The following is a 21049-nucleotide window of genomic DNA, read 5'->3' on the forward strand; positions in this document are numbered from 1 at the left end:
GACAAGCTTCGTTATAATGCAACTGGTACTAATCGTTAAGTAATCTGATCTTTTATTGACATACAGATCTGTAGTTGGAATTATTCATCTTCAAACTCTTCTTAACTTCAGATGCGCATTTAAGGGGGGGGCACGGGGCCCGCCCCCCCCCTTTTTGGGAAAAAAATGGTAGCTTATATAGGGAATCACTGAAGCGTGACTGAAGCGGGCCCCCTCTTAGGGCAGTAAGTGGGCCCCCACTTATGAAAATTCCTGGATCCGCCACTGATCTTATGTTTTAAACGTAAGTTTACAGGTGGCACGGTAGTATTTCCTGGCCCATAAGGGATAATGATAGCCTTTTTAGAATTTTCACCACTTTCTAACACTGCAAAAAAATTCTACATTCACAGTTAACTGAACTACTTTCATTTTACTATTCAGAAATGAATTTGAATGTGTATCATGACCGTTTACTTTTTTTGCTATTTTTAAAAACCTAAGGCCACTAGCACTTTTGATCTTTTATGGTGCAGTGAATACAAAATTTAAAAAAATTCTCAAAAATTCATTTTCATCTGCATGTAAAATTATTTCATATTTTTCTACACCTGATTTATCCCTCAGTTTGGGAAAGTAAGTTCAGTTGATACTGTATGTTTTGTCCAATCGCACTCTTTAGATACGTTAACCTAAGTAGGGTACACAAAAGAGCAACCTAAATTCTGGAATGCAAATACTACCGTGCCACCTACAGCTAACCGGAAATATGAGTATTTTTAAAATTAAACCAAATACGTAGGAAACGTATATTTTCCGGAAAATAGTTACAAATTGAAAATAGTTGATTGGTATGAGAGACAAAGATACAAAAATCATCCCAAGGTTCAAGTTGGTGTTGTAGACAAGAAAATATTTATAGATGAACAGGAATTATATAAAAATACATATGGTACTTGACAATATCAAACAAATATGAAAAGAATGTTCAAGTGATTTTATACACACATTTTATTTTTTCAGTTTTTTGTTTATGTCGTCAAATATTTCAAACCGATGTCTAGTTCCTTCCTCGTCTGATCCATATATATGACCATTAAAATACCATGAACTGATAATATTGTCATGTTGGTATAATCTATTTAGGAGACCCTGGTTGAGTTTTGTTATATCATCACCAATTCTAACTTTGAGTGCTTCGTTTATAGCCTTCTTTTTACGCAGAAGTGAAATTTTGGTATCCATTCTTATAAATTTTATAAGAACTGGTCTTGGACTCCCTTCTTTCCCTGGTATTCGATGCATTGCAACAACTTCTGACGGGTTGATGTCTAATTTGACTTGGTTCTTTAGTTCATAAAGAAGAGAATGTGGTAGGTCTTCATTTCGATTTTCTGGTAAGTGGTATATTTTCACATTTTTCTTACGTGAGTATTGTTCATTCCAGTTACCAAGCCGAACACTTTCAGTGGCTTTCTTGTTGTTTTCATCAACGACTTCCCTCATTTTCCTAAGATCAGAATGCAGGCTAGCATTTTTTTCGAGGAGATTCCCATTTTCAAACTCAATAGTGTTTAATTTGTCATGTAGGTGAGATATTTTCGAATCATAATTGGTTTTTAATTTTTCGACTTCTGACTTCACTTCAGACATAATCTCTTTTTTAATTTGTTTTTTCAAGTTTTCGGATAATGATTTAAATATCTCGGTCACTATCTCTGTAAAGTCAGATTTTTTTCGGCACATTTTTCAGGGACTGCTTTATTTCATCAAGTTCGTTTTCAATACAAATACTATGGTCCGAAGAACTAGAGAGACAAGAGTGGAGACGTTTTGCTGGATTTATAATATTTTGTTTATCTCAATTTTTCTCTGTAAATGCTGATTCCTCAGCATTATTTGTGTTTTTGGCTGACAGTTTATCGACTTTAGCGGTTGAAATAAAGCTGGTTATTTGTTGTTGTAGTTGAGACATATTGTATGTGGCGTTTTCAACTATGTCTGCGATCATGAAAGTTCACTTTATGTGTACACCTATATGTAAACATTGGCTAATTACTACTCACTCGGTCGTCAATTTTAAAACTAGTAATTTAAACTGCAATCTTTACAGTTAAAGTTCTGCTTTTTTGAATATGTCAATTCAAATTAATTAGTAGTAACATCGATGTAATAGTAAAGACGTAAAGAATATCTTTGAATGCATAAAAACACAAAACTCTGTGCAACAAATCCACACCAAACCTTCATGGGCGCCATCTTGAATATGTGTTGATAGGCCAATAAATCCCTTTCGAAAGTTGTGTAATCATATTATTACTTAAGTCTTTATTTTCATATGTTGTATTTTGTGTACTATTGTTTGTTTGTCTTTTATTTTAGCCATTGCGTTGTCAGTTTAATTTCGATTTATTAGTTTGAATATCCCTCTAATATCATTCACCCTTCTTTTTGCTTCGCATCACGGTATGGAGCTATTAGTTTCGGTCGACATACACCCCATCTTGAATAAATTACTTATCACGTATAGATTCTGATTGGTTGCATTATGATGCAGCTGAGATACAGCAAGCGCTATTGGCTTAAATGAGAAAAAGAATTACAGACTTTACTGGTCCAGGATAAGAATCAAATATCAATCATGGTCTAAAATACCACATTTCAAACACTAAATCAACAACCACATGCACACATATTACCTTAAATTAGGATAGAGTGAAGCAGTCCACAGCTTTTTAGAAAGCTCAAACTTGTATACATTTTCTTTTACAAGTATAATTTGACAGTGAGTGTAAATGTTCATACGAGCTGGCTTATTTGGATTAAACCTGGTTTTATAGCGCTAAACCTGACGTCAGAAAATTTATAAATTATTAAGAAAAGTATTAATTATTCTAAATAATAAGGATGTTCTTGTCCCAGACGGATTATCCTGGCCGTATTGGTCACAACTTTTTTGAACTTTTGGTCCTCGGTCATCTTCAACTTTGTACTTGTTTTGGCTTTCAAACTTTTTTCATCTGAGCGTCGCGTGTTAGTCTTGTGTGTACGTGGTGCGCGTCTGACGTTTTAAATGTTTAACCTGGTACCTTTTGTTGGCTAATATTCGTTTTGTTCTCTGTCCTATATTTTCTCCCATTTGTATGTAGTCCTGTCATGTAATGTTGTCATTTTAATGTTATAATTAACATTGCCATTAAAGCGGGAGGTTTGGCATGCCACAAAACCAGGTTCAACCCATCATTTTTTCTTTACAAAATGTCCTGTACCAAGTCAGAAATATGGTCATTGTTATATTATAATAGCACTTTTCTGTGTGTTACATTTTAACGTTGTGTTTCTTTTGTGTCGTTTGTTTCCTCTTATATTTGAGTGTAAATTCACATTATTATAAGGCGTGTCATGGTACTTTTCTATCCCAAATTCATGTATTAAGTTTTTGATGTTACTCTCATCGGATTTTGTCTTATGCTTAGTTTGTTTCTGTGTGTGTTACATTTTAATGTTGTGTCGTCATTCTTCTCATATATTTAATGTGTTTCCCTCTGTTTTGGTTTGTGACCAGGATTTGTTTTTTCTATCGATTTATGAGTTTTGAACATCGGTATACTACTGTTGCCTTTATTTATTTAAGGGATATCTGGAGGATTTTTTTTTTGCAAACCATATGTGTATTTATTGACTTTTGAAATCGACCGAAATCGAAATAATTGACCAAAACCAGTTATACATGTAAATGCACGGCCAGTATCACTTTTATTTAGGTTAATTGTTGTATTTTTCATCGCCAATTCGTATAGAAAAACTTTCTAAAATAATACCAATATGGGATAATTTTATTCATTTATTATACGAAAATATTCGCACAAATAAAACAACACACAAGGCCTTTGATTAACAACAATAAATACATACAAAAATCACAATATTCTGTAGATCGATGTTTATCCACAATGATGGATTGCTTCATTAACTATCGTTCAGTTATATTCTCAAACATTGTTAATAGGGACAGCGAGACCAGTGTACTCCGTAACAAACGGATTTGACTATTGAATATAATTTTAGAATTGTAGAGGTAAATGATAACATGAACATCTATGGTTACTTATTTAGAATTTTCATATCCTGAACTTTTTGAATTATCGTCTTTATAATAGTCATAAGCATACAATTTGACGCCATTGTTAGAAGTATCATTATTTCCATCATTATTGTTGGAGCTACCACTACCTCCGGAACCACCACTTCCACCACTTCCACCACTTCCACCACTACCTCCTCCACCTCCACCTCCTGATCCAAAACCTCCAGCACCAGCACCGGCTCCAGCACCAGCTCCTACACCACTGGCAACCAACCAGCCTCTCAGATTAGCGTTTCTTGCAGCTGCAGCAGCGGCGGCGGCGGCGGCGGCAGCACTCGATGAACCACCATCATTACCACCACCTCCTGCACTAGCTCCAGCACTGGCAGATGCGCCTGCAGCAGCTCGACCTCCAAATCTTCCTCCAAATCCTCCTCCTGCTCCTGCTCTTGCTGAAGCTGCGGCAATTGCAGCTGCTGATGCTGATGATCTAGAAAACAACAAATTAAGAAGTTTTGCTCTTCTAGCTGCAGCGGCTGCTGCAGATGCAGCAGCAAAGGCTTGAGCTGATGCTCCTCCTCCATATCCACCAACTCCACCGAAACCGCCTGCACCAGCAGCAGCGGCAGCAGCAGCGGCAGCACTAGCACCAGCACCAGCACCTCCCCAACCGCCAAATCCTAATCCAGCTCCTCCTGCTCCACCTGCAGCTGCTCCTGCACTGGCACTAGCAGATGCACTACTTCCAGCACCACCTAATCCTCCGGACATCAAAAGTCTGGTTAGAAGCTGAATAATTATTTTGGCTGCTGATCGGAAACTGTCATCACTCTCGCTTTCCTCGTCATCATCGTCACTTGAGTAATCACTGTCGCTACTTTCAGAACTTTCTGAAGTACCAGAACTATCGGAATCACCATCACCATCTGGGTCTGAACCAGAGTCAGAATCCGATGCATCGCTTCCAGTGTCGCTGTCGGAGCTGTCAGTATCATTATCAGAGTCAGAATCAGATCCTGAGTCTGAATCTGAAGATTCGCAATCCCCGTCTCCACCAGCTCCACCAGCACCTCCAGCACCAGAACCACCAGCACCTCCAGCACCAGAACCACCTGCACCAGCACCACCAGCACCAGCACCTCCAGCACCACCGGCACCAGCACCTCCAGCACCACCAGCACCAGCACCTCCAGCACTAGCTCCAGCTGAAGCAGCTGCTCTAGCGGCAGCACGTCTTGCTATCAACCATCTGATTAAACCTGAACGACCTCCTGCTGCAGCGGCAGCAGCTGCAGATGAAGCACCTCCAGCTCCACTTCCTGCACCTCCTGCTGCTGCGGCTGCTGCTGCGGCTGCACTTGCACCTCCTGCTCCACCTCCTGAGCCACCTGCTCCAGCTCCAGCTCCTGCTCCAGCTCCAGCTCCTGATCCTGATCCTGATCCTCCAGCTGCTGCTGCTGCTGCTGCTGCAGCTGCTGCTCCACCTCCTGCTCCACCTCCTCCAGATGCAGAGGCAGCTGCAGCTGCTGCGGCACTTGCTGCTGATTGTCGTCGAGCTATAATTCTAGAAAGAAGCCTTTGTCTTAAAGTTCCACCAGAACCACCTGCAGCAGCACTAGCACCGGCTGCTGCTGCTGCCCGTCTACCTGCAGCTGCGGCTGCTGCGGCTGCAGCTGCTGCACTTGAACCACCAAATCCACCAGCTCCTCCTGCAGCTGCTGCTGCCGCTGCTGCTGCTGCTGCACTCCCGCCTCCAAGTCCTCCGCCAGCTGCTGCTGCGGCTGCTGCTGCAGCTGCGGCACTTCCGCCTCCAAGTCCTCCTGCAGCTGCTGCTGCGGCTGCTGCTGCAGCTGCGGCACTTCCGCCTCCTAGTCCACTTCCACCGCCTAGACCAAGAGCAGCCAATACTGCAGCATCCTCAAGATCAATGGAATCAAGTCCACCTAATAATTCTTCAAGATCTCCTATATCCATATCTAATGCTCCACCATAGCCATAACCAAATCCATCTCCACCAGCTCCACCGGCCCCACCAGCTCCGCCAGCTCCACCACCTAATGATGCAAGAAGCTCATCAATATCACCACCTCCTAGACCGAGTTCAGCTGCAAGTTCATCATAGTCCTCACTACTGTCACTTGAACTGTCATCTGAACTAGAGCTAGAGTCATCTGAACTAGAACTAGAGTCATCTCCACCATCGCCATAATCACCGCCATCGCCATAATCACCGCCTTCTCCACCACCTCCTCCACCACCACCTCCTCCTCCGCCACCGCCTCCTCCGCCACCTCCTCCTCCCAATAATCCTCCAAGTCCTCCAAGTCCTCCAGCACCACCAGCACCTCCAGCACCAGCACCGGCACCACCTCCACCTGAGAGAAGTGCTGCTAATCTAATATCTTCTGCGTCAAGACCACCAAGACCACCAGCACCAGCACCAGCGCTGGCAGCGGCAGCTGCGGCAGCAGCAGCACCACTTATGGCTCCACCAAGGTATGAACCCAGATCTAAGGCTCCACCTCCGACACCACCACCACCTCCTACTAGGAGACCACCTCCGACACCACCTCCGACTCCGACACCACTTCCAACTCCAATTCCTACACCGCCTCCAATTCCACCTCCACCTGCGGCAGCACCTGCAGATGCTGATGCACTTGCGCCTGCTCCTGCATAGCCTCCAAAACCTGTTAAAACAAAATTTAGTATTTATGGCTAGATAATGGTATGTCGGTTTCTTATTATAATTTTTCCACAAGCATGATCAATTTGAAAGTTCTCGATTAATTTTTAATTATATCCACAGATAAATGAATCAGTCATCAATGAATAATAAATAGGTTTCCGTTGCAATTTTGACACATTTTGGCACATTTTGAGTATTTTAAAAATAATTTGACCCCTGTGTTCAATCATTCAATATATTCTAACTTTCTAATTTGGTCAGATTATTTTTAATCATATGCATTCGCTTTGTAAAAGCATTGGACAATTTAAAGGTTGTTCCTATTAATTATATTTTATGATAAATTTAAGTTCAAACTTGTGTATCTTTTCTTTTGTTGACGAGTATAATTATCAGTAATATGTAGGGATTTGTAAAATTTAAACTGATTTTATAAACATTTCTGTTAGAAATTCTTTTTCGTTAGTCATCATTTTTGAAATTCCATCGACGCTAGTGTTTTTTGCTAGTAAATGTTTCTTCATAGTGAAATACATGTGTGATATGTATATATGTATAGATATATAAGTGTCAAAATTTGCACAACGGTACTAGTATAAGATGTTCACTTCTCACTTCTACGACAAAACTGAAGATTATATTTACATATTTGTGTCTTTTAGTGTGTGGGTGTCACGTGGTGGGTGTGTGTGATCGTCGTTTTTTTTTCAGTAGGTGTACATTGATGTGAGTATTGTTTGTATATTTATGTATATATATATATATATTTACCGCCTGATACTCTGATTGTACAATCGCAATCTTGATCACTAAAACCGGTTCCAATTGCACACCACATGTCCTTCCATCCGACGCCATTTACAAATTGTTCATATTTTCGTACATCGCCTTTTACTTTACGCAGTCCACAACCTAGAAAAATAAATAGTTCATATGTGGAAATTGAACACAGCGTGTCTTTCTATTATTCGAGAATATTTCGTCCGTCCGATATATCCATGCATTTTATTAACATATAACGTGAAATTTAATCTAATTAAATGATTTCTGAGAATAAATGAATTATAATGACACGGCATTACTCGCTTTTGATGAGGTCGTCAAGTAAAAGTTAATGCATTAAAATAGGGACTAATAGGTAAGGAAGAGACTGATTGACAGCTGAGGCAAACTAAAGTATAGCATTATTCATTACTAAAAACTTGTTGACCGTTTTTTACTATTGAATTTAATCAAGCGGGTTTTGTTTAAAACTTGCGGAGGCACACTATAACGTGTGTGCTTAAATGAGAATAATTATCAGGAATCCAGCGAGATGAATTATTATCAAAACGGCAATGTTCAGAGCCAATGCAAACATTACACGTATTACATGAATAACGGGACGAACAAATATTCTGAAGGAATAAAGAAAAAAAAACACCCACAGTACTGGAAAGTTAAATAGACACATTGTATCATGTACCGCTAATCAGTATGTGTAAAAGTAAGAATTTACTTATTGTATCATGTACCGCTTGTCAGTATGTGTAACAGTAAGAATTTACTTATTGAACATGTACCGCTTGTCCGTATGTGTAACAATAAGAACTTACCTATTGAAGCATGTACCGATAGTCAGTGTGTGTAAAAGTAAGAATTTACAAATTGAAGCATGTACCGATAGTCAGTGTGTGTAACAGTAAGAATTTACAAATTGAAGCATGTACCGCTTGTCAGAATGTGTAACAGTAAGAATTTACCTATTGAAACGTGTACCGCTTGTCAGTGTATATAATACTTAAAATTTACGTATTGAAAAATGTGCGTCTAGTCAGTGTATATAACAGTCCAATTTACTTGAGGTACATGTATTACGTATCGCTAGTCAGTGTATATTAGTTAGAATTTACTGATCGAAACGTGTACCGCTAGTCAGTTTATATATCAGTTATAATTTACTTATTGAAACATGCACCGCTAGTCAGTATGTGTAATAATAAGCCGGAATTTACTTATTGAAACGTGTCCCACATGTCAGTACATATAACTGTTAGAAATTACTAATTGAAACATGCACCGCTAGTCAGTGCATATAATAGTAAGAATTTACTAATTGAAACATGCACCGCTAGTTAGTTTATATAATAGTTTGAATTTACTTATTGAAACATGTACCACTAGTCAATTTATATAAAAATTATAATTTACTTATTGAAACATGCACCGCTAGTCAGTATGTGTAATAATAAGCCGGAATTTACTTATTGGAACGTGTCCCACATGTCAGTACAGTATAACTGTTAGAATTTACTTATTGTAACATGTGCGTCTAGTCAGTGTATAACAGTCAGACTTTACTTGATGTATCAAGGATCGCTAGTTAGTGTATATAATAGTAAGAATTTACTGGAGGTATTGGAATTTGCATAACCATACAATACTATAAAAGTATCAATCCGCATAAACTGTAACAGTTATAGTTCGAAAAAAGAAATTCAACCAGAGTTGTGTTTTACAATTATATGTGCACTTTGGGACTAGGTATACTCATCAACTTGTATATATTATTCAAATTCACTAAATAAACGATTTAAAAGGTATGCTTTAGAAAAATCTTGATATGTTGATACCTTTGAGTATATATGTTGAATTGTTAAAACAAACATCTTCGTATACAAAGTAATATAAAGTATATCATAAAGTTATTAAACTGTACTTACTTTGGGAAGATAGAGAGACTAGCGAACTCAGAAATAGTAATTGAAGAAGCATCTTGTAAAACCTCTTCACCGAAACGACTGAAAAAGAATACATTTATAACATTAATAATTTAAATCAAAGCAAAACTTTCTACAGTAATATTCTAGAGAAAGAAAAACGGTATAGGAACTGTTATAACTTTTTTAAACATCTTAAAAGTAAAACATCTTGATAGTAGAGTCAAATATTTTGTACAACAAGTTGTAACCAAAAGCAATATTCTCTAAGGAACGTTTAGCAAAATCAAAAGGCAAGTGAGGGAAAGTAAATATTATGTTTTGTCATTTTCCAAAGGCTTGCTATTCCTTCGCAGACATGTTTTATCCTTCGTAGAATTTTAACTGTAATTTAAAACTAGAGCCATTATCATTTACTTGGGACTATATTGTTGTGTGATATAACCCCGAATTGCTACTGAATACCTAAATTATCGCGTTTTGTATTATAATTATCATCACGATCATCATTACAATTATTATTCTTATTGCAAGTTGAAGTTGAAAATAAAACAATAAAATAAATGTACGCTAATATACTAAAAAAATATATTCAATAATAAAAATTTCATTCATATACTCCAAATGTTATTTATTTTATGAAATAGAAGTTATCGAAAATATTTTGTTTGTTTCTTTTTCGTTTCCTTTTTAGAATCAAGTTAAGCTATGACTTACTGAGTTCCTGTGAAACAAGGTTTAGAATATTCCTGGCGAGTGCCGATATCCAACTTGGTTCTGTGTTTTATAGTGTTTACGCCTTACCCTGTCACAAAACACCACGTCAGAGTCAACGAACATGACCAAACCCACCTTAGATTCATGAACAATAGAATAAGTGAAATTTGATTAATTACATCATTTACCATATCTAATTATTATTTCTAATTATAATTATAATTATTCACATATCTTAATTTGTCTTGTTATTAAGATATATAAATTAATTTTCGCTATACCTAAGCTACAAGGTCACTCATTAGAAATGACAGTAATACGAATTCAGCAGTCAATGGAATACAAATTGGAAAATAGAGGAAATAATCTTACATAATTACTGCACATTTACCTTACCTTTGTTTTTTTTTAATTAAAATTAATAAAGATCGTTAAGTGTTCAAAATATGCATGTCATAAATTATCATAAGTCATCTCTCTTCATTTAGAACAATCTTGAATGTATTAACATGATGCCCCAGTACAGTTCAGATGTGGTTTTGGAAATGCTCCAGCTAGATTATTTCCCTTAGAGCATTACTAACAAAATTGTTTCAAACTGAACACACCATTCTGACTTAAAAATAAAACAAAATGTTTCAATGTGTTAGAAATGTTTCAATGTGTCAGAAATGTTTCAATGTGTCAGAAATGTTTTAAATGTGTCAGAAATGTTTAAATGTGTCAGAAATGTTTAAATGTGTGGCGGAAAATAAATTAAAACCACTTTAATATTTTACCCTGATTTGGAATTTCAAGTACGGGAGATTTCAAAAACGCTATATTTTCATCTCGAAAATAATGTCATGCGTCTGATTATATATTTTTTTTAAATGATCAACTTGCTTTATATTTATAGTTTGAACCAATGCTGAAACGTTTCCTTTTTATGTTTTTTCCACCTTCCATGGATCAACTTTTTGATTTTGTACTCATTCTGGTTTTTTTTTTCTGCCGTCAATTTTGTTTCGGAAATGTCAGTTTCTTTTCGCATTATTTTGATGAGATATTTTGGTATAGCATATCAAACAACTATAACGCCCTATTCAACTGAACACGTTTCCTTGTAGGAGTTATCTTTACTTGATATTGTGATTTTCTTGTTACCGTTTTTCTCAGACACGTAAAAGATATCGCATAAAATTTTTCTTCGACATGTTTCTTTCTACCTCATGATGATCTGTTCGATTTGGATAGCATCGATGCGGTAACATATAACAAGAGAGTTAATTTTATTTTTGTATTTCGGTGTAAGTAAAAAAAACGTAAGTCTAGAATTTAATTTAGATTTTTGTTCTGAGGGCCCTGTGTCATTAGCAGGAAGTTGAGTTCAATGTCTAAGGACGTGATTTTATTTTGAATTTTGAACTCAGTAAGTTATCTTAAATCCTGAGAAACTTTAACGCTAATACATTGAGGTCGAAGTGCTATGAAGAATATTTGTAGAAGACGCTGGAAATGGCAATATGTAAACCGGAAGTACCCAATTATCTCCCGTATTTATAGTAAAATACATAGACCCAATGTGTTATTAAAGCGATCATTTGCCACCCGAAGTTGCAGTTTTTAGAGCAGAAGTATGTAAGCCCTCTTATTTCAAAAGTTAAAAAGGGTATAGAAAACCACATTTGTTTGGAATCAGTGAAAAGTATAAGTTGACAGCGGAAGTACTTAATATTTCAAAGAAAGAACAACACACTCAATATTTTTTGTGCAGAATATGTTATCTTCTGACATGTTTTCTGTAACGAAAGCTATTTTTTTGCATATCTTTAAAAAGCTCATTTAAATTTTAATTTTCAACATTTGAGGTGGAAAGAACCATCAATTGTTCAGAATCATTCTCTGAACAATTGGGTTTTAAATCTGTGTACGGTAAAATCAAAAAGAAACAAAATATGTGACCAGTTGACACAACATCTGATACAAATATTTAATAACACTTTTAGATATTGGATGATATTTTGGCTCTCAATAATGACGACTTCATGCAATATGTAAACTAAAGAGATTTATCCTGCTGAACTGACTTTCACTGCTAGTAGTTCTTTGTTGATTTATATATATATGTCAATTTGCTTAGTTTCTTCTGTTACCTTTTCTGACATCTGACTCTGACTTCCTTTAGGCTGAGAATTTTTGTGCGAATTGCTGTGTGTTTGATTTTTTAGATACATTGTCTAAAAGTATAAGGGGAGGGTTGAGATCTCACAAAAGATATGTTTAACCCCGCCTCATTTTTGTCCCTGCTACAAGTCAGGAGCCTCTGGCTTTTAATAGTCCTAACTGGTTTTTTTAATTGTAGTTCATTTATATGTTTTGGAGTTAGGTGTGACGTCAATTTACACTGAACTAATACACTTTTTTCTTAAAAGACCACCTGAAGCCAGCCTGTGTGTGCGGGATTTTCTTTCTTTGTTGAAGACCCATTGCATTTATGGCCTTATGTCTGTTTTCTGCTTTTTAGTCGGGTTGATGTCTCTTTGACACATTCCCTAGTTCCGTTCTCATTTTACAGACATGAGAATAAGAGGGACCTATTTTTCAGTGAATATAATAGTGTATAAAATTGAGAATGGAGATGGGGAATGTGTCAAAAAGACAACAACCTGACCATAGAACAGACAACAGCAGAAGGTCACCAACAGGTCTTCAATGCAGCGAGGAATTCCTGCACCCGAAGGCGTCCTTCAGCTGGCCCATAAACAAATATATATACTAGTTCAGTGATAATGAACGCCATACTAAACTCCAAATTGTACACAAGAAACTAAAATTAAAAATAATACAAGACTAACAAAGGATAGAGGCTCCTGACTTTGGACAGGCGCAAAAATGCGTCGGGGTTAAACATGTTAATGAGATCTCAACCCTCCCCCTTTACCTCTAGCCAATGTAGAAAAGTAAACGCATAACAATACGCACATTAAAATTCAGTTCAAGAGATGTCCGAGTCTGATGTCAGAAGATGTAACCAAAGAAAATAAACAAAAAGACAATAATACATAAATAACAACAGACTACTAGCAGTTAACTGACATGCCAGCTCCAGACTTCAATTAAACTGATTGAAAGATTATGTCTTCATCATATGAATATAAGGCACAATCCTTCCCGTTAGGAGTTTAGTATCATACCATCATAACATATATGAGAAGAACATAACCCGTGTCATGCCAACAACTGGTTTTTAAATACATGTGTTTAGTTCCGATGCAAAGACCCTATAAGTGAATCAATATTAACGCCAAAATATGCAATCTTTAATGACCTGACAACAGTATCGTAACTATATCCCTTCTTAATAAGTTTATTTAAAGGTTTTGTTAGTTTCTGAGGTGAATACTGACATTTTTGTGCTTTATAAAGAATATTTTCCATAAAAAATTGGATGTGAAATACCTGAACGTCTGCATGTTGAGCTATATTTACGAATGATCTCCTTATACCGATGATAAAATTTAGTAAATGTTTTGACTAGTTTGTGATATCGAAAACCCTGGTGTAATAATTTTTCAGTAATACATAAATTTATCTCGTTAAAATCTAAAACATTGTTACATACACGCGAATCGTAAAAGTTGAGATATATAAACACCGTAAGATGGTGACAAGGGAACGTCACCATCTACAAATGGATAATTAACGATAGGAAATGAAAAATCATCTCTTTTATCATATATTTTAGTATTAAGCTTTCCGTTAATGATCGAGGAAAGGGCAGTAGTCATTGTTAGTATTAGCTTTATTTAAAGTAAGTTCAACAGGATTTTCTTTAGTATACATACTGAAGTCGTCATTATTGAGAGCCAAAATATCATCCAAATATCTAAAAGTATTTTAAATTTGTGTATCAAATGTTGTTTTGATGGGTCTTTGCTGGTTTTTGTCATTAATTTTAACTCATAGCAATACAAAAAAAGAGGTCCGCAATAAGTAGTGCACATATAGTCCCCATTGGAATTCCGATGGAATTCCGATAACCTGACGATATATGGAATCTCCAAAGCGAACAAAAATGTTATCTAGTAAAAATTCAAGGACAGATATAGTATCAAAGCATGTCCAATTGACATAGTTTTTTGTTTATTGCTACTGAAAATGACCTAAAAGAGTTTGAACATATATATTCACATTCTGACTTTGTAGATTAATCTTACAACATCTTAGTTTTAAAAAACAGCTTAATGTATTTGATTAGTAACAAATATGACTATATGGATGTCTTACAATTAGGGTTCAAAATAAATATTCGATATGTAATTAGAACAATAATAACTCGTTATATAAGAATATAAGTAAGTATGTAAATTGATTATCAAAGCTCCTACCGAACGACAATAAAATAGCTATTTTGTTGCACAAGATTTCATTAATACGTTATATGTTCCTCGCGGGCTATATTATAACAATTTGGTATTGTATAGCTCAGGCATAGTTGCAAAAAGAAATGTTTACGGGGAGGGTTGAGCACTCAAAACCAAGTTAAAACAATACTGTAACTGGTGCCTGTCACCAACCAGTGGTTCTTAGATATAAGAAGATGTGGTATGAGTGCCAATGAAACAACTCTCCATCCAAGTCACAATTTATAAAAGTAAGCCATTATAGGTCAAAGTACGGTATTCAACACGGAGCCTTGGTTAACACCGAACAGCAGGCTACAAAGGGCCTCAAAAAAACTAATGTAAAACCATTCAAACGGGAACACCAACAGTCTAAAAAAACGAGAAACGAGAAATACTTATGAACCACATCATCAAACGACAACTACTGAACAATTGCAGCGGGTTTAAACGTTTGAATGGTACCAAACATTCACCCTTATCTGAAACAGTAGTGTTACATCACAACATAGAAAGACACGCTATAAAATATCAATTGAAATGGCTTAACTCAATCGAAAGACATATTAGCGCAAGACTCAATCAAAAGATATATTAACACAAGTTAACATACACTGAGCGAATAAATTTGATCTATGATACAATATGTAAATACAAAATCAATAATATAAGGGTTGAATAATCAAAGTAACAGTATTATACCGCTGTGAAATGTCAAACAATTTCAGAAAAACAACAAATATTTGAGTAAAAATCCGCTATTTACAATCATTTACACAGGAAATTGAAAAGATTTTTTTTTAGGTATACACTTAAATGGAGAAAGAAAATATTTTACACTTTGATTCTATCTGCCACATTCGTTTCAGTTCATTTTGGTAGTAGAAAACATATCGATGTTATTATCTTTTGAGCTATAATTTCCCATTTTGTCATTCCAGTGTCTTTTATAAAGTATTTTACGGTATCGAAGTTGCTCATTGGTGAAGGTCTAACGGGGAAATGCGATTTTTTTACGGGGTTTCATTAGTCCTGTGTGAAAAGAAAGTCTGTTTGGGCGTTTGCCTCGCCTACGACGATAGTCACAAAATGCGAGATATAGGGATAATACTTCGGCGGCGGCGGCGACGGCGACGGCGTAAACTATTTGTATAAAGCTTTACATTTAAGAAAGTAGAATACCTGAATTCTTTATTACTTGTATCCAAATGCTTTTGTTACGAAACTTCCGTCTGTCATATGTTCTTAACCTCATTTATATGGGCCAGTGCTTGCTTGAAATAAATTTGGACTTTTGTTTTGTCATGTGAAATACTCACTTATCATGATTAATACTTCATGGTCAGTGATCAAAGTTTAGTTTTCATGATCAAATCTGTATCGCATATACTATACGTAAAATGTCAAATATATTTGGTGTGTGGAATGATTGTCATGTCCGACTGACAGGTATCATCTGACCTTGACCTCATTTTCATGGTTCTGTAGTCAATGTTCAATTTTTCAGGTTTGTCTGTTTCTCAGACATTATAAGCAATAGTTCAACTGTATTTGGTGTGTTGAATGATTGTCAGCTGTACATGTCTAACTTTCAGGATTCATCTGACTTTGACTTCATTCTCATAGCATAGTGGTCTAGTATTAAAATTTCTCGTTTTGTCTGTTTCACAGATACAGAACGATAAGCAATTGATCAGCTGTATTTGGAGTAGGGATTATTTTAAGAAAAAAATGTCCTCCTGGCAGGTTTCATCTGACCATAAATTCAGATTCATGGTTCATATGTCAATGTTTAGTTTTTCAAGTTTGATCTGTTTCCTAGTATCAGTGGCGGATCCAGAAATTTTCATAAGTGGGGGCCCACTGACTGATCTAAGAGGGGGCCCGCTCCATTCACACTTCAGTGATTCCCTATATAAGCAACCAAATTTTTTCCCAAAAAGGGGGGGCCCGGGCCCCCTGGCCCCCCCTCTAAATCCGCCTCTGGGTATTAACCTTATTTTCATGGTTTGTTGGTCAATGTTCAGTTTTTGTCGAGCCTGCGACTTTTGTCGCAGAAAGCTCGACATAGGGAGATTGATCCGGCAGTGGGGGCTACTCCTTAAAGCTCTTATATTTTAGAGGATGGAAGACCTGGATTTTTTTTACTTTGTATATAGATGCCTTATATTACAACTTTTTCGTCTCTCAAATGTCCATAGTCCTTGTTCTCATTTTTATGATTCAGTGACTTCTTGAAAAAAAAAGTTCAGATATTTTGTAATGTTAATTTCTCTCTTATTATGAGTAATAGGATAACTATATTTGGTATGTGCGTATCTTGCAAGGTCCCCATGCCCGTCAGATAGGTTTTAATTGACCTCAACCTCATTTCATTGATCAGTGAACAAGGTTAAGTTTTGGTGGTCAAGGCCATATATCAGATTCTATAGTGTCTTGTATATTGGGTGTATAAAGGACTGTACGGTATACGTGTCCAACTAGCAGGTGTCATTTGACCTTGACTTCATTTTCATGGTTCAGTGGTCAAAGTTAAGTTTTTGAGGTGTTTTTTTAAAATACTATATGCAATAGGTCAACTATATTTGGTGTATGGAAATGGTTATAGGGGAGTTCCTTGTGGTAAATTACCGCAGGGTCATACACTGTGATTAATAACAATACAGGAACAAGTCTGATATTTAGGATGCCCATTTGGTACAACAGCAGTCTGATATTTAGGATGCCCATTTGGTACGACAGCAATACCTTAAACGTGTCGATAAGCTGTATTGTAAAAAAGAACATACAATATGTCCAGGAGACTATTAACAGCTTTCATCATCTCATCACAGTTCCAGTTAAGTCTATGTAACATATCTCATGTGTCGTTACAGAGGTGGGTTTTATATCAGTTTCAGCAAATCATTTTGCTGGCAAAATTGCTGTGTTAATGACGTTTTTTTTTTACACCTCTCCTTATCTTTACATTTGAATGTTAATTGTTTAAAGAATGTTTATTTTCTAAATATTACACTAAGCAATTTAATAAAGAAAACTATGTTTCTTATAACAAGAGCACGATATATTCTAAGCACGTCCAACCGCAGATGTAGACCTAACTATAAACTTGTCACGAAAAGTAAAATTACGTTACAAATGAACATGACATCTATATATATGTTGCTAGTCGACACTTCGTTAATTAATTAATTGACTGGAGATGTTTTCCTTGAAAGCAAATAAGCTCTAAATTCTTGTTCATATCTTTGATAATGATATCTCATTCACTACTACTAATAAGAAATCAAACTCCGGAGCTACCATGCACCAATTAATAACCTACTACTAAGAAATCGTGCTTTCGAGTCACAAGCCTAATGTAGGTCATATAACAATTAAGAAAACCCCATGTAAAACAAAAAACACAAGGAAATGCAATGCACATAATGAAAAGTAAAAATAAATTTCACTGTTTTAAGGATGAATCATGGTTAGGAGACGAGCTGTATATTGACATTTATGTTTAATGAACATTCTACTTATACCATATACATTTTATATAAATGAGTTCAGTACATTTAGTTTGTTCTATGATATAGAAAGATATTTGTGAATTTAACAACGAATAAACTCCTGCGCATTGCACCCAGTACTGGTTTTTCATATCCCCTATTATGTTAACAAAGTTTTATCTAATCGTTTAAAGGAACACACTCTGTCTGTGTTTAATTATCAATGTTGTATAAAAACAAAGTTTTATGTGATCGTTTAATGGAACACACTCTGTCTGTGTTTAATTATCAATGTTGCATAAAAACAAAGTTTTATCTGATCGTTTAATGGAACACACTCTGTCTGTGTTTAATTATCAATGTTGTATAAAAACAAGGTTTTATCTGATCGTTTAAAGGAACACACTCTGTCTGTGTTTAATTATCAATGTTGTATAAAAACAAAGTTTTATCTGATCGTTTAATGGAACACACTCTGTCTGTGTTTAATTATTAATGTTGTATAAAAACAAGGTTTTATCTGATCGTTTAAAGGAACACACTCTGTCTGTTTAATTATCAATGGTGTATAAAAACAAAGTTTTATCTGATCGTTTAAAGGAACACACTCTGTCTGTGTTTAATTATCAATGTTGTATAAAAACAAAGTTTTATCTGATCGTTTAAAGGAACACATGCTGTCTGTGTTTAATTATCAATGTTGTATAAAAACAAAGTTTTATCTGATCGTTTAAAGGAACAACTCTGTCTGTGTTTAATTATCAATGTTGTATAAAAACAAAGTGTTATCTGATCGTTTAAAGGAACACACTCTGTCTGTGTTTAATTATCAATGTTGTATAAAAACAAAGTTTTATGTGATCGTTTAAAGGAACACACTCTGTCTGTGTTTAATTATCAATGTTGTATAAAAACAAGGTTTTATCTGATCGTTTAAAGGAACACACTCTGTCTGTGTTTAATTATCAATGTTGTATAAAAACAAAGTTTTATCTGATCGTTTAATGGAACACACTCTGTCTGTGTTTAATTATTAATGTTGTATAAAAACAAGAAAATTAATGTTGTATAAAAACAATCAAAGAAAATTTCGGACCAACCATACAAATATTTCGGACCTAATTTCCATTTCAAAAAACAACGGCAGACATTATCTGTTAACCAAGCTTTGTTCTTTACCTATAAATAAATTAAATAAAATTTTAGAGGATTGCAACACAATTTCATATTACAGTCCTAAGTATGAAATTGTCCAAATTATAATGGCATATTGTTATTCTAAACTGTTTCCAAAAATTGATCGCCCTGAAGATCATAAAAAACATTTTATTAAAATAAAGTATGTCAATAAAGGTTTTGATTTTGTAAATATTGCCGGTATTTTTAACGACCATTCTGTTAAAGACCAAATTCCTGGATATTTTGATAATACTGAACTCCCTCTCATTTGTTATATTTACAAGAAATCTACCCGAAAATATGTGTTTAATTATAGCCAATTGTGTAAAGATGTAAATATCACTGAAAATACACCTATGTCGTGTAATTGCAGTAATTCATAATACACCTATGGACCAATTTCCCATGTTATAACAGGAGACCTTAACATCGTTCGCGACCGAGAGTTAAAATCATTCCTCAGTAAAGGACCTAAATATCGTCCCCGTCAACTATTAACTGGAATGAGTGTCGTAATATCATCAACGACTCACTCCGCGCCTACTGTTTGAAATGGGTAAAACGGGAAAAAGCTGACAAAAAATCTTTGGACTCTTTTTTTAATTCAGTAATGAAGATAGTTGATATTCGAATACAACATTTTAAAGAACATTTTACCCTCAACAAAAACTATAAAAACCCTATTTCGCGTATCAAAAATAAACTAACAGAACTAGCCAAGGAATTTGTTTTTGTCCCGGCTGATAAAGCTGCTAATAATATCATTATTGTTTGACGTAAATTTTATATAGAGGTTCTGCAAAAGGAAATCACGAATTCACCAACATTCCAACTGACTTCATTTTCAGAAAACGACATCTGTAACAAACATAAACTTTTAGCTACTTCTTTACAAGCAGAACCAAACACAATGAAAGTCCCAACTATGTACTGGCTTCCGAAGCTGCACAAAAAACCTTACAAATATAGATTTATTTCATCTTCCAGCCATTGTTCAACTACTAAATTGTCTGTTTTACTTACTAGTACACTTGGTACAATAAAAAACCTGATAATAAATTGTTCAAATAAGGCCTTTGAAAATAGTGGAATTAATTACTTTTGGAGTGTCAAAAACTCGTTGGAAGTACTTGATAAATTGCATGCATATATTGGTGATTTTGAATCTGTTCAAAGTTTTGATTTTTCTACCCTATATACCACTTTGCCTCATATTCTTATTAAGAAAAAATTCACATCCCTAATTAACTGGGCATTTAAAAAGTCGGAATGCGAGTACATATGTTCAAACTCTTTTAGATCATTTTTTAGTAGCAATAAACAAAAGAACTATGTCAATTGGACATGCTTTGATACTATTTATGCACTTGAATTTTTACTTGATAACATTTTTGTTCGCTTTGGAGATTCCGTATATCGTCAAGTTATTGGAATTCCAATGGGGACTAACTGTGCACCACTTATTGCGGACCTGTTTTTGTATTGTTATGAGTTACAATTTATGACTAAAATTAGCAAAGACCCATCAAAACAACATTTGATACAAAAATTTAACAATACTTTTAGATATTTGGATGATATATTGGCTCTAAATAATGACGACTTCAGTATGTATACTAAAGAAATTTATCCTGTAGAACTTACTTTAAATAAAGCTAATGATAACAATGTCCACTGCCCTTTCCTCGATCTTGATATCTATATCATAAACGGGAAGCTTAATACAAAAATTTATGATAAAAGAGATGATTTTTCATTTCCTATTGTTAATTATCCATTTTTAGATGGTGACGTTCCCTTGTCACCATCTTATGGTGTTT

At 35.3% G+C, this 21049-nt stretch overlaps 1 protein-coding gene across 1 annotated transcript; it reads right to left on the reverse strand.

Moving 5' to 3' along the window:
• Positions 1–3797: 3797 nt before the first annotated feature.
• Positions 3798–10312, reverse strand: LOC139512840 (spidroin-1-like). The gene is made up of 4 exons (XM_071300773.1): positions 10172–10312; positions 9458–9535; positions 7527–7667; positions 3798–6756 (listed from the first exon to the last, which is right to left on the reverse strand). The coding sequence occupies exons 2-4, from the start codon at positions 9507–9509 to the stop codon at positions 4088–4090; spliced, it is 2862 nt and encodes a 953-aa protein (XP_071156874.1). The 5' UTR covers positions 9510–9535; positions 10172–10312; the 3' UTR covers positions 3798–4087.
• Positions 10313–21049: the final 10737 nt, after the last annotated feature.

The sequence above is a fragment of the Mytilus edulis genome, chromosome 2 (assembly GCF_963676685.1).
Source record: "Mytilus edulis chromosome 2, xbMytEdul2.2, whole genome shotgun sequence".
In the NCBI taxonomy this organism is placed as follows: domain Eukaryota; kingdom Metazoa; phylum Mollusca; class Bivalvia; order Mytilida; family Mytilidae; genus Mytilus; species Mytilus edulis.